The sequence below is a fragment of the Chiloscyllium plagiosum genome, unplaced genomic scaffold (assembly GCF_037043375.1).
Source record: "Chiloscyllium plagiosum isolate Xiang-an unplaced genomic scaffold, Cpla_swu_hap1 HiC_scaffold_6, whole genome shotgun sequence".
Taxonomy (NCBI): domain Eukaryota; kingdom Metazoa; phylum Chordata; class Chondrichthyes; order Orectolobiformes; family Hemiscylliidae; genus Chiloscyllium; species Chiloscyllium plagiosum.
The window spans coordinates 77,834,027-77,848,038 of record NW_028270144.1 but is presented as its reverse complement, the minus strand read 5'-3'; the positions used below and the strand labels follow the sequence as shown (position 1 = coordinate 77,848,038).

General features: G+C 40.4%; 1 protein-coding gene across 4 annotated transcripts in view; it reads left to right on the top strand.

Annotated features, from left to right (window-relative positions):
* Nucleotides 1–13,144: 13,144 nt before the first annotated feature.
* The window catches only part of upf3a (UPF3A regulator of nonsense mediated mRNA decay), a 69,380-nt gene continuing 68,512 nt past the window's right edge, over nt 13,145–14,012 (top strand). For all 4 annotated transcript variants that reach the window (XM_087988142.1, XM_043691795.2, XM_043691794.2 and 1 more), the window contains exon 1: nt 13,145–13,281. In XM_087988142.1, the coding sequence (XP_087844268.1) occupies nt 13,165–13,281 (117 nt within the window). In that variant the 5' untranslated portion in view covers nt 13,145–13,164. The remainder of the gene's footprint in view (nt 13,282–14,012) is intronic.

Below are 14,012 nucleotides of genomic sequence, written 5' to 3'. Positions count from 1 at the left end.
CCTAACTATTCTATTGCCATTTTCCAGCACTGGCCCTTGGCCTTGATTGTGTAGAGGGTTGGCCACATATTCATTGCCTGCAAAACGGCTGGAGGGTCCTTCATGTGTCTTTCCTTTTTGCTGTTGGCCAGTGAGGTCCCAGCATGTTTGTCTTTTTAGGTTAATCCTGACCTCTGTCCACACCCTGAACTCCTTTGTTGCCTGAGATGGAGGTTAATTCGATTGGTGCCCGGTGGTATTATCTTCCTTTTTCTCCTGGCCAGCCTTTCTTTTCTTCTGGGTGACCCTCGTTTCGGTGCTCTTGCTGAAGGGTGGCACGTGCTTGTCCTTTGGCAGTCCATGGCTCACATTACCACGTCTGGTCATTTGAGGTCCCCCTGTCTTGGGCAGGCCATGTAGAGGTGGCCTGTTTCTCCTCACAGATTGCAGCTCTTGAACCCATTGAAGTCCTTTGTCAGGTGTCCCTTTTTGACTAAACAGCATCTTTCTCCTAATTGATGGTCTTCCAGGTGCAGTCAATCTTTGTTTCAGTGTGTGTCCAGTTGAACAGACCATAGAGCAGAGTCCTGTGATCGAAAGTATGCTGCTTTTTGTAACCTCATAGCTTAGTGTAGCTCAAACATGTACTTGCCTGTGAATGTAAAGTTTGTACGTTATCTTAACTATAATAAAGATTTTTTGGATTCTAATGTTATAATGGATGCCATAAATAGTGGCTCATTAGATTAAGTGGACTGCTGTATATGGATAGCAGCAGTGGCCATTTATATTTTTAAAAATTCAGAAAACTCCAAGCTGTGAATTGTAGACATTTCTGAAACAACTTGAAAACCATGCAGACAAAAAGACATCAAGGTATTTGAACAATCAGCAACATCAGTTTCTGGAGCTTAGACAGCCTAGATCCACATATTAATCAGCCAGAAAACAGCTAATTTATTTTTGATTAAGATCTAAATTCCTTCAAGATAAAAGGGGTTTTTAAAGAGTGTCTTCAACTACAAGTAAACAAAAGCTGAAGTTACAAGCAAAACTAAAGGTTACATGATTAATATTCTACTGCCATTAAAAGATAAAAAATCTAAGTGCAGAATCTTATAGGGGTCTGAACATGTACTATGGCAAAATTTGCAGCAGAATGGTGTGTGAAGACCTATCTCAACATTGGGAGTAACTCACTTTATCTTTTATCCATCTGTCAGGCGGTGAGTTGTCAATTAAGGAAGATTATAGTTTATAGTTTATAAATCAGTTTACTAATGCCACAACTCACCTCATTAAAATTCAGTTTCCTAGTTTACTAAATGGTCCAAATAAACTAGATTAAGAATTCTCAAAATTGAAGTGAGAACAGGTAGATAGCAACTTCAGCTCACCACTTGCTCCAAAGGACCTTCATGTTTGACCAACATCTCAGGGCAGGCTCCACACACACTGGCAGATGCAACCCATATCCACAGATGACACTGGAATTGAACATGTCTGCCAGCTTCTATTAACTTACATGATACATCTCCAAACCACTTACAGTGGACTTCTCTCCTTCAAAGCTGCACCAGCAACCATCACTTCAATGCAAGGACATTTAATGGTCAGGGACATGCAACAGCTTGTGGACCAGACCAGGCTGTATGTCTGGCCAATTTGCTTGCTGCTTTAGCTCTTATTCACTCTAAAAATAATTGATGCTTACAGCATTCCTGCCTTGCATTGTCTTGATTTTTTTACACATTTCCCCCTCAGCCAGAGATATCAGGCTCACATTATTACAATATTACCTTTTGGTTTAGCGCATATACAAAGCCAGGAAGCTTATCATGGTTGCCAAAAGTCTTCAGTCAAGTCAAGGGGGATAGCTTTCACTGAAGGGCTCCTGGTACATTAAATCAAGGGCAGCCTGTAATACGAGTGTAAGTCAGCCACATAGGGCACTCAGAGTCAGGATGTTCTCCACATAAAGGCTGAGGAGCTGAATGGTGGACAGCCCACCACTTGTTTTGGCTTTTTCTGCCATACTGGGGGGGAGTTTTTCTTCTGTAATGAGAGAAAGATACAAGTATCAAGGGAGATGAAAATGGCTGATACAGCTGATACTATTCATGCAGATAGGGAGATGTTCCAAGCAAATTAATAGGCAGCACAGAGGGCAGAACACTGAAAGGGTGGAGAAGGAAACTGACCTTCTCCAATATTGCTGAGTATTCCTTCAAATGGTCCAGACTGCACTGACCAGGGTGATAATCTCAACCAGGCTGGCATGGTCTTTTGAATCATAACGTCGTCTGCTGGTTCTAGTTCTACCTGAGTACCATCTTGTCCAGCAGAACCTCCAAGTCCCTGCTTGCAAAATGGGTGTCAAAGTTCTCTTGTCTGACATGTACAGGGAAAGTGTCAGGAATCCTGCAGTGCAGCTCCAGACTGACAGTACTTGTCTGGGTGCACAACATCCTTTTAAAAGCAATTTCAGGATATCCCAGAATGGATCCAGTAACGGCATGTAAGATAGAGTAAGATGTGTTAGATAGAGTCAGAATCAGCTTACAGTGATACCGCAGGCAGAGTTTCTTCTTAATTTTCTTTCCAGTTGCCTCTGGGGCGCATTAGTGGCAATGATTTGCCGAATCAATGCTGTAATTGGCATGCCAACACAGATCATCATGTGTAAAGCCTTGGAGCTTAGAAGGAACATTGACCCCAGGTAGGGGTAGGTAATTAATGAGGTAAGTTTGGTAAGGTACATTAAAAGATGTTATCCCTTGCGGTGAGAAACCTTCCATAAAACTTAACACAACTGAAACTGAGCGTGATAATTAAGATTCGGCTCGGAGTTGTATGTTCTGATTTAAGAAAATGTCAGTTAAATGGTTTTGACATGATGGCTCTGAAGCATTCCTCAAAAAAAAAGCTCAAAATACACTCAAATACACTCAGGATTTCTTTATGCTAAGAAAACTTATCTGTGGTCAGTCAGTTTTGCCACTTTCTTTCTCCAAATTGGTCTGAAAGCAGACGGATGCCCACATGACATCACCATTCAACATTTAAATGCAGACATATGAACAAAGAGCACAAATAAATCATTTGGCCCCGTGAAGACTTTTCCACAATTTAATTAAATCATGGCTGATTTGAAATTTACCTCAACTCCACATTATTATCTTCTCCAGATAAACTTTCACCCTCTTACTTAGCAATAATATATCCAACTCTACTTTAAAATACTCAAGAGTTCTGCTTCCACCACCTTTTCAGGAAGACAGCACCAAAGACTTCGAGAGAAAAAATTTACCCCATCTATTTTAAATTAGTGGGCAGCACGGTGGCACAGTGGTTAGCACTGCTGCCTCACAGCGCCAGAAACCCAGGTTCAATTCCTGCCTGGGACAACTGTCTGTGTGGAATTTGCACATTCTCCCCGTGTCTGCGTGGGTTTCCTCCGGGTGTTCCGGTTTCCTCCCACAGTCCAACGATGTGCAGATTAGGTGAACTGACCATGCTAAATTGCCCGTAGTGTTAGGTGAAAGGGTAAATGTAGGGGAATGTGTCTGGGTGGGTTGCTCTTCGGAGGGTCGGTGTGGACTTGTTGGGCTGAAGGGCCTGTTTCCACACTGTAAGTAATGTAATCTAATCTAGTGACCCCCTCTGAATTTCAAACACTGAGTCTGAGTTGTTGAGCCTTCCATAAGAGAAAACATTCTCTCCACAACTAACCTCCACAAGACCTCTCAGGAACTTAAATGTTTCAAGCAAATGGTCTCTTACACTTCTAAACTCTAACAGATACAAGCTAAGTCTGCCCAGCCTTAAGACAATCCTCCCATTCCAAGTGTTACTCTGGTAAATCTTTCTCAATTTCTTCCAACACATTTACATTTTTCCTTTGATGGAGTGACCAGCACTGTACACCATATGCCAGATATGATCTCAGCAGTGCCTTGTATAACTGAAGTCCAACCTCCCTACTTTTAAATTCAATTTGTCTCTCAATAAATGATAACATTTAAATTAGCTTTCCTAACTAATTTCTGTGCCTGCATTCTCACCTTCTGTGATTCATGCACTCAGACACCTCAACTCCAGTGTATCTCAGAGCTCTGCAATCTCTTTCCATTTAGATAAAAAGTTTCTTTATTATTTTTCCTGCCAAAGTGGATGATTTCACATTTTCCCACATTATGGTCCATTTGCCACATCTTTGCCCATTCACTGAATCTGCTTATATCTTTTCTCAACCTCCTTATGTCCTCTTCAGAACTTAGTGCCATCAATAAATTTGTCAACCATATGTCATTTCTTTATCAATTTGCTTTATACAAATTGTAAACAGTTGAGGTCTCATGACTGATCTAACGGAGCACTAAAATTTCCAGCAACACCTATTCACACAAGTAATACCTCATTCTGGATGTGCCTTCTCCCAGCTGCTCATCTGAAGCAAACTGACTTTTCTCATTCTCAGTCACGGAGAAGCTCCATGAGTTCCACCCACTTCTGGAGGCTAAAGGGGAGATGGAGAACCTTTCAAGAGAAACTAATCTGTTTTAGAGAAATGATAAAGACCTGATGCACCATGTGTTTAATAGAAAGCTGATTTACATAATTCATTTAATTTTGCCAAACTGAAAATGACCCGTTTAAGTTCTCTGCTTCCTGTTAGCAAGCCGATCTTTGGGGACAGCATAATGACACCATTGTTAGCACTGCTTCCTCATAGTATCAGGGACCTGGGTTTGATTCTAGCCTTGGGCAACTGTCTGTGTGGAATTTGCATGTTCTCCCTGTGTCTGCATGGGTTTCTGCCAGTGGCTTTGGTTCCTCCCACAGGCTAAATTGCCTCGTAGTGTGCTGGCTAGATGGATTAGACACAGTAAGTGGGTTTACAGGGATAGGGAGAGGCTGGAGTTTGGGTGGAAGGCTCTTCAGAAGGTCAGTGTGGACTTGATGGGCTGAATGGCCTACATCTGCACAGCAGGAATTCTACGATTCTATCCAGGCCAATACGCTAGTCTGTACACCATGAGCTTTTATTTTCAGCAATAACCTTTGATGTGGTACTTTATCAAATGCTGTCTGGAAATCTAACTACAATACATCCATCAGATCTCTTTAATCCACAGCCCATGTTACATCTCCAAAGAACTCCAATAGATTGGTTATAGATAAGTTCCCTATAACAAAACCATGTTTTTTTCTTCAATAAGTTTTCATTATTACAACAAACACAAAACAGTACACTTCAAAACACTACAAAGAAAGAACACAAAAAGATTAAAAAACCCAAACTGCTCTCGAGTATATGTAAAAATAAAATTAAAAATCTCCCAACTAACTACTTAAATAAATAATAACAAACTAACAAATAATAATAACACAGCTCAGCAAAACAAAATACTAACTCTTGAATATCAAGAGCATTAATTACAAAACCATGTTGTCTCTGTCTGATTACTTTGAACTTATCTAAGTGACCTATTCTTTGATACTAGCATCTGACATTTTCTCCAAGGCAGATATTAAGCTAATTAGCTTGCAGTCCCATGCTTTCTGTTAACCTTCCTTTTTGAATGAAGGAGTTACACCAATCTAATGGTGCCTTCCCTGACGAAAGGGAGCTTTGGAAAATTAAAACCGATGCATCAACTCTCTCACTAGTTATTTCTTTAGGACTCTCAGGTGAAGTCCATCAGGACCTGAGCACCTGTCAGCTTGCAGCTCCAACAACTTACTCAGTACCACTTCTCTGGTAATTGCAATTTTCCAGAGTTCCTCCCTTCCTTCCATTTCCTTATTTATTGTTGTTTCTGGATGTATCCTCTATAGTTAAAACCAATGCAAAATACTTGCTCGATTCATCTGCCAACTCCTTATTTTTCCATTATTAATCCCACAGTTTATCTTTCTTCAGGACTAATGCTACTTTGTCAACTCTTTTCATTGGTTTCATAAACTCCCTTAGGTAGGGAGACCAAAACTGCAGACAATACTTGTAGTTTCCAAGGTCCAGTACAAATGCACTAACACATGCCTACTTCTAAGTGCAAATCCTTTGTAATGAAGGCCAATAGACCATTTAGCTTCCTCATGGCTTGCTGCAGCTGCCTGTTTGCTTTCATTTACTGGTGTATAAGGACATCTAGATCTTTGTACATCTACATTTTCCAATATATCACCATCTAAATAATACTGCTTTTTTTATTGTTTTTCACACCAAAGTATATAACTTCACATTCACCCACACAATACTGCATCCGTCAAGTGTTTGCTCACACACTCAATTTGTCTGAATTACCCTGAAACCTCTTTACATCCTCCTCACAACTAAATGTCACTTCACTTTGTGTTATCAGAAAACTTGGAAATATTGCTTTTGTTTCTCTTGTTTGGGTCATTTAAATATATTGTGAATAGCTGGGACCTAAGCTCTGATCCCTACAACATGCCACGAGACACCATGTGCAACCTGGGAAAAAAGTTATTCCACTCCTTCCAGTCTGTCAACCAGTTCTCAATTCATGACAGAATATTACCCAAAACTCTGTTGTCTGACAGCTCACTTCATTCATTGATTTAAGAAAAAAGTGATTTCAAGCATAAGATCTAAAAATCTTTGCAGGACCTTCCCTCAATAGATGTTCCACCATAGGCAGCATCAACTTTGGCAAATAAGGATTTTAAAAACTAGTGCTGAAGGGCTCTTGCTTGAATGGAGTTTATAATTTTAACAACTATTAATACATGAGAAATGTCTTTTACTCATTAATGGTTACACAGTAGTTATTAACAGAAGACACATCAGGATCATTTCTGCAAAATACAACATTTATGTCAAGCATAGCTAGTGCACCATCGATTGTGATGGAAACCAGGTTCTTGATTGCAAAGTCTTTCTCAAGCTTGTAATTTTTGAATTAATTGCAGATACCCTCATGAGATGTTTAGTTTTTAGTGTTTAGTTTGTTATGTGCTTAAGTTATATATGCACAAAAACAATCAGGTAGTCTGTGCCGGTCATGTCAATGCTTACATTAAACTGCAATATGTCTCCTCTAATTTTTCTTTGTTCTGCACAGACATATTAGATAAGTAGCTAAAGAGAAGGAATTGCAGATCTACAGAGAACAGGCGCAGGACAGAACTAGCTTAGCTGCTCTTACAGATTCCAGCCAAATGTGATGTGCTGAATAGTTTGCTATGTTTCTACTGCTGTAATGTATTTGCTTCACACATTAGTTTACATTGCCACCTCAAAACTTACATTACCCTGCAATGATAGTTTATCTGGACTAAACTGAAACACAATGTAACAAGTTGGCAAAGCCTGAAAAAACCATACATTTTTCTCTAATCACGTGGTTTTCAGAAGCAGAAGTTATGCAGTGACATGCACAGTGGTGAGGGAAATAGGCAGGTGGTGAGATCAGCTGTCAGAGACGGTGATTGACCAGTCAATCGCGATCTATGTATTGGAGACAATGGATATAAGGCATCAGAAATATATTTTCATTCATGGGATGTGATGTGTTACAAAAGTGACAGGCAGAAAACAGTGGAAAAGTTTGGTTAAAGTTATAGGTGGTAATGAGAAAATGGTAATTTTACAGCAAACGGGGGTATATTTCTCTATAAATTGGAAATAATGGCACATTTACAGCATCTGAATAAATCATAAAAATGATATAGCATCATACACGTCTGTTGGACCGTTAAGAGGACCAGATAACAGTAGATGAAGGGTGGGCTGAAGGTGGATACAGTGATTCTGAAGAAGTAGATAAAGCAATTATCAACTACCAAAAGTTGGCTCTGAGTCACATATATGCTTGAAAGAGCCAGTTAAAAGAGGGGGCCACTATTACTAAGAGCTGAAAAACCCATTGGCAAATACAAACATTACTTAAATCTGCAAGGTGAGGGACAGGAGACAAGATCAATGGTTTGGCAAAATGAGGTAAAGATGTAGAAAACCAGAAAACAGAGTACGAATTCCACGACATTATTAATAATTCCTGTTGCTTCACGACATTTTTCTGGATCGTTCTGACATGTGAAATTTTAAAAATACTTTCCACCTTTATCATAGTTTAAATAATAGATCGCTTGCCTTATTTGTGGCCTCAATAATGTCCCATCTTTCTTCTTTTATTGGACTTTGTCTGCTCAGGTTTCTAATTTTCCCCTTAATCAATTTAACTCTGGCCTTGTAAGATACTCAGATCTGTGACCTTGTTTTGAATTGCTTCTCTGCCCTTTTACTGTAGTTACACCTTATCATGCCTGCTTTATACGGCAGCAACTCTTGACCTGAACTTATAAGTACTGTGATTGCTTGTAGCTATCCCAGCCTATAAACTAGGCCTTTTTAAAAAAAAAGTTATCCCTCGCCCAGCAGGGATTTAATCTTTATTTACGGGGCATCTGATGTCTGTCTGCTCTCTGGCTGAATGCTGAATCAGACTAACTCTTACAAACTAGCAGCACTTGATGTAATCTGTAACTACTTGGTGCTACTAATGCTCCATGTTGCTAGCTCACTCTTGCTGCTGCATGCCCCTTACCAGGTCTGAAATGCTTTTTACAATCAGCTGTAGATTTTGCCTTCCAAAATTTTGCAGCGTTCTTTTGCAGCGTTCCCAAGTGTTCGTTTTTTTTTTCCAACTGCTGCTTACTTGGGCAGTTTTCTTCAAATTGTGTCTGTAGGATCTTTGTATGCTCCAGCTAAATAACATCTACACTGCTTGCTACTATGTTGTAAGATGAATCTGCTTTACAGCTCATCAAAATACTAGATCTATCTGGTAGATTTGCTGCCACCATCCTCTTCCTTGGAGGATGTCCAGAACCTGCTTGATCTAGTGTGGTAGAGGAAATCTACCTGGTAATCTACTGAGAAAGGGCTCCTGTATGAAACAAGATGTGATTTATTGCATGACTGTAATAAGGACTAATTGCGCTGGTACAATAGATATTTGTTACTGAGATCATGAGTGATGTTAGGTTTTATTCCTTCGCAATCCAAATCTATTCCAGCCTGAATCCAACCATCAGCAAATTCGGTGCTGCTTAAAGTACTCCTCAGAATTACCCCTTTCAGACTCTTACACCGTTATACAAAATATTATCTCTCTCCTTCACTGGGAGATTTGTAATTCTAGTCTCCTCCATAAGGGGAAGATCCTCTCAGCATTCAACTCCAGTGAAAATACAGCTATAATTCTATGCCTTATCAAAAACGCCAATCCCCCTTCTCTCTTCCTATAGCATTTTATCCTGGAACATTAAGCTGCCAGCCCTGTCCATCCCTGTGCCACATTTCTGTAATGCTATGATATCCTAGTCCCATGTTCCTAACCATGCCCTGAGTTCATCTGCTTTGCCTGTTAGGCCTCTTGCATTGAAATAAAAGCATTTTAATTTATCAGTCCTTCGTTTGTTTTCTGCTTTTTTCCCTGACTGTTTGACTTGCTTCTTTACTCAACTGTACCAGTCTCAGATTGATCTCTTTCCTCACTATGTCCCTGGGTCCCACCAACAACCACCACCACCGTACTAGTTTAAATTCTCCCGAGCAGCTCGAGCAAATCTCCCTGCCAGTATATCAGTCCCCTTCCAATTCAGGTCCAATCCATCCTCCTACCCCAGAAGAGATTCCAATGATCCAAAAATGTGAATCCTTCTCCAATACACCAGCTCTTTAGCCATGCATTCATCTGCTCTATCCTCCTATTCCTACCCTCAGTAGCTTGTAGCACTGGGAGTAATCCAGATATTACTATCCTCGAGGACCTCCTTTTAAAATTCCTCCCTACCTTTCTATATTCTCCCTTCAGAATCTCATCCTTTTCCCTTCCTATGTCGTTGATACCAATGTGTACAATGACCTCCTGCTGGTTCTTCACCCCTTTGAGAATATTCTGCATTCTCTCGGAGACATCCTTATTTGTAACTTGTTTACCCTTTCAAAAATAACAATAAGCTTATTCAAAGTTTGTGAGAAGATTTGTAGCTCGGGTGCTCGTTGCTGTGGTTCTGTTCGCCGAGCTGGAAGTTTTTGTTGCAAACGTTTTGTCCCCTGTCTAGGTGACATCCTCAGTGCTTGGGAGCCTCCTGTGAAGCACTTCTGTGGTGTTTCCTCCGGCATTTATAGTGGCCTGTCCCTGCCGCTTCCGGTTGTCAGTTTCAGCTGTCCGCTGTAGAGGCCGGTATATTGGGTCCAGGTCTATGTGTTTGTTGATGGAGTTTGTGGATGAGTGCCATGCTTCTAGGAATTCCCTGGCTGTTCTTTGTTTCGCTTGCCCTATAATGGTAATGTTGTTCCAGTCAAATTCATGTTGCTTGTCGTCTGCGTGTGTGGCTACTAGGGATAGCTGGTCGTGTCGTTACGTGGCTAGTTGATGTTCGTGGATGCGGATCGTTAGCTGTCTTCCTGTTTGTCCTATATAGTGTTTTGTGCAGTCCTTGTATGGGATTTTGTACACGTGTTATCTGCAGCTATTTAGCCTGGCATGCATCTCAGGCAATGGATTGGCTGATGTGGCCTTTGATTTAATTGCTCATGTTTAGCCAATAGAACACTTTTATTTTCTCCAAATTTAACTCAATTCCATTGGTGGCTTCACGAATAAATATAGCACCTCTCATTTGAACTCCTTAGGGACAGAACATCGGCCCTTGATGTTGCACTGATCTGTGAACTAATCTAAGCCCGCCCCCCCCACACTATCCCATCATCATCCATGTGCGTATCCAAGGATTGTTTAAATGTCCTTAATTGGCTGAGTTAACTACATTGGCAGGTAGGGCATTCCCCAACCTTACACTCTGACATCTATCTTAAATCTCTCAACTCATTAATTTATAGCTTTACCCCCTTGTACAAGTTGACATCATCCTAGGAAAAAGACTTTCACTGTCTATCCTATCTAATCCTCTGATGATCTCGTATGTCTCTATTAAATCCCCTTTTAGACTTCTTCTCTCCAATGAGAAGACCCAAATCTTTCAATCTTTCGTCATAAGACCTTCCCTCCAGACCAGGCAACATCCTGGTAAATCTCCTCTACACCTTTCCCAATGCTTCCACATCCTTCTTGTAATGGGGCAACCAGAACCATACACAATATTCCAAGTGCAGCCGCACTAAGTTTGTACAGTTGCAGCATGACATTACAGCTCCAGAACGTAATCCCTCTACCAATAAAACCTAACACACCGCAAGCCTTCTTATTTATTCTATTTGTTTTGTATTCTATTTGTTATGCAATCTTAAACTGTCAATTCATCCCTAAATGGCCAATAACCTGTTGTGACTATAGGACAGTCTTTAGACAATACTTCATCACTTCTTGCAACATTCGGAAAGTTAGATCTTGTTAGATTCTTTTCTTGATTAGGGTCTAATAAACTCTGTGTTAGTGCTGTGTTGACAGCTTCCAGAGTATGTTGAGTAGGTGATTCATGTCAGATGTAAAATATTTCACACTCTGGTGCAGCATCATCAACTTCCTTCATAGTAGATGCTACTCTTGACAGCATTCCAGCAGTGTACATGTTTCTTTTGCATGTATGTTCCATCCAGATGATATCTCCAGCCTGTTGTCTTTGTGATATTAGGGCAAGCCTTGCCTTGTTGGCTTCTTATTGCAGTGTGAAGCAAATTAGAGGCTAGGAATTCTGCAGTAATTCACCTCCTGCATCTCTAAAACCTGTCCACCTCCTAATATTAGGAGTTTGGTGGAATATTTTCCACTTGCCTAGATGTGTAAGGCTCCAACCACACTCAAAAAGCTCAACATGATAACATGATTTACAAGTCCAACAAATCATTGTACTGCTATTATATTTGATCACTCCACTGCTACAGTTCTCACCTTTTGGAACTGAGAGAAAGACTTTTTGTTGTCAGTACGTGCCCTATGTCCATGCTTATAGACATTCTAATTGCTATTTTTAATTGTTCAATTGCAGATATAGTCAGGATCATCCATTACATTTCCATATCCATAAACTACTTAACGTCTCTTATTTCAATTCCTTAGGGACAATGATTGTACTTGTTTTGCATAATATGCAATCTTGAACTATTAATTAATCTTTATATGCCCAACACATCATAGCCATCATTCACTATCACTCCAGAAACTTCACTGATCACCTTATGCTATTTGTCTTGATACTCTGCTGGACCTTTTGAAATGCCAAATGGAAATATACAACCAACTGAAACAAAAACAGAAATTGCTAAAAACAACTTGGCAAATCTGGTAACATCTCTGGGGAGAAAACAAAATTAATGTTTTGAGTGTCTCTCTGTCACAACTACTTGAACAAAAATACTACAGAACTGCAGATGCTGAAAATAAGAAACAAAAAACAAAAATTGCTGGGAAAAAAGTCAGGTTTGAAGGTTTCTGAAGAAAGGTCAGTGGACCCAAAATATTAACTCTGCTCTCTCTCCATTGATACTGCCAGACTTGCTGAGTTTTTTCCAGCAATTTCTGTTTCTGTGTAACTATTTGTAAATCAGCATCCGAATTGTAATTGGAAAGCTACCACTTCATTTCCTAATAACCCATTTTCACATCGAAGGTGGTGAAAGAAAATTGCCTTTTCAAATTGTGACATAATTGCTTTTGATGAGATTTTCATTTAGATCCTTTGATTCAAGGCATTCTTTCTTTTTTTTTCCAGATTATTTCATTGCTACCATCCTGTAACAGCTCTCACTACTTTTCCAGATCTTCTATCTCTATCTGTCAAGGTGACCTGGAGGCAGACAGGACTTTGCTCAACACGTACTGAATTGGTTTTACAACCTCATCAATTCAAGATGACATTCTTCAGCATGATATCCTAAACCTTTAAAACACATTGTTATACACCTTAAGGATCAGTTCAATACATAAACATGTTATCTTTTTATCAACTTTTTCTATTTAGAGATTTTGAAGGTAAAGTAACCCTTGTATAACTCGCACATTTCGGTGTTCTAGTGAACTCCACGTGGGTCTTCTCAAAAGCATGCGCCCTGCTGGCGGAATTAGCCAATCCGAGGGCACCAAGAGGGAGTCGGTCTGTCGAACGCGTTATCGCGATATGTGTTGCCACGAGCACAACCACGGACAGAGTGGGTAAGCTGTAGGCGGCGGAGAGAAGAGAGTGTGCGGAATGAAAGAAGAGAAAGAGAACAAGGGGCGTGAGCGGCGAGTGGACATCCAGTTCAGAGACAGAGAGGAAGGGGAAAAACGCAAAGAGAAAGATGAGAAAAAGGAGGTGCTCACTAAGGTGTGAGCTGCGCTTCTCGATTTCTTCCTTCCTTTCCCTCCCCCAAGCACGAAACCGTTTTATTTTGGGTGGGGCTGGGCGTGTGGTCTAGAGCGTTGCGGGGTTTCCATGGTGACGTGAGTTAAAATGATGAGGCGGACGGTGATTGACAGGTCGCGAGCCAGCTTTGAGAGCAAGCGTGGCTCACGCGGCAGCAATTGTCCGTCCGTGGGATTACCCATTGACAACCGATTCATCATCATCGTCATTCAGCTCCTACTGCTGCGGTAATGCACATCCACACGCTTAAGATTGATGGGGCAGAAATTTTCCAACGAATCATATACACAAACGGCCATTGTTCTGTCCTTTTTTTTTCGTGTTTTCAAAACCATCATCATGCTGGATAGCTAACGAGAATTTTCATCTCTTTTTTTTGTGATCCCGATCATGTGATATGAGACGGCTTCAGGCAATTTTTAAAAGCAATTGTTTCGACGTGGTACAATTCCCCTTTTGGGAGGAAATTGGGAGAATAGCTTTTTTGCGCAATCTGTGCACCTGTCATCTCATTTAAAGTCGCAGGTTGTTGTGATTGCGTTCAGGTCATCGTTATAGGGGGAAAGGAATTTCATTCATTTATTCATTGAAAAAGTTTCCTCTTTACACCAATCTTTTAAAGCCGGCACCAACAATACATGCTATAAATATTAAAATATTTCTACAAGTGCAATTAGTCACTGAAGACGTCA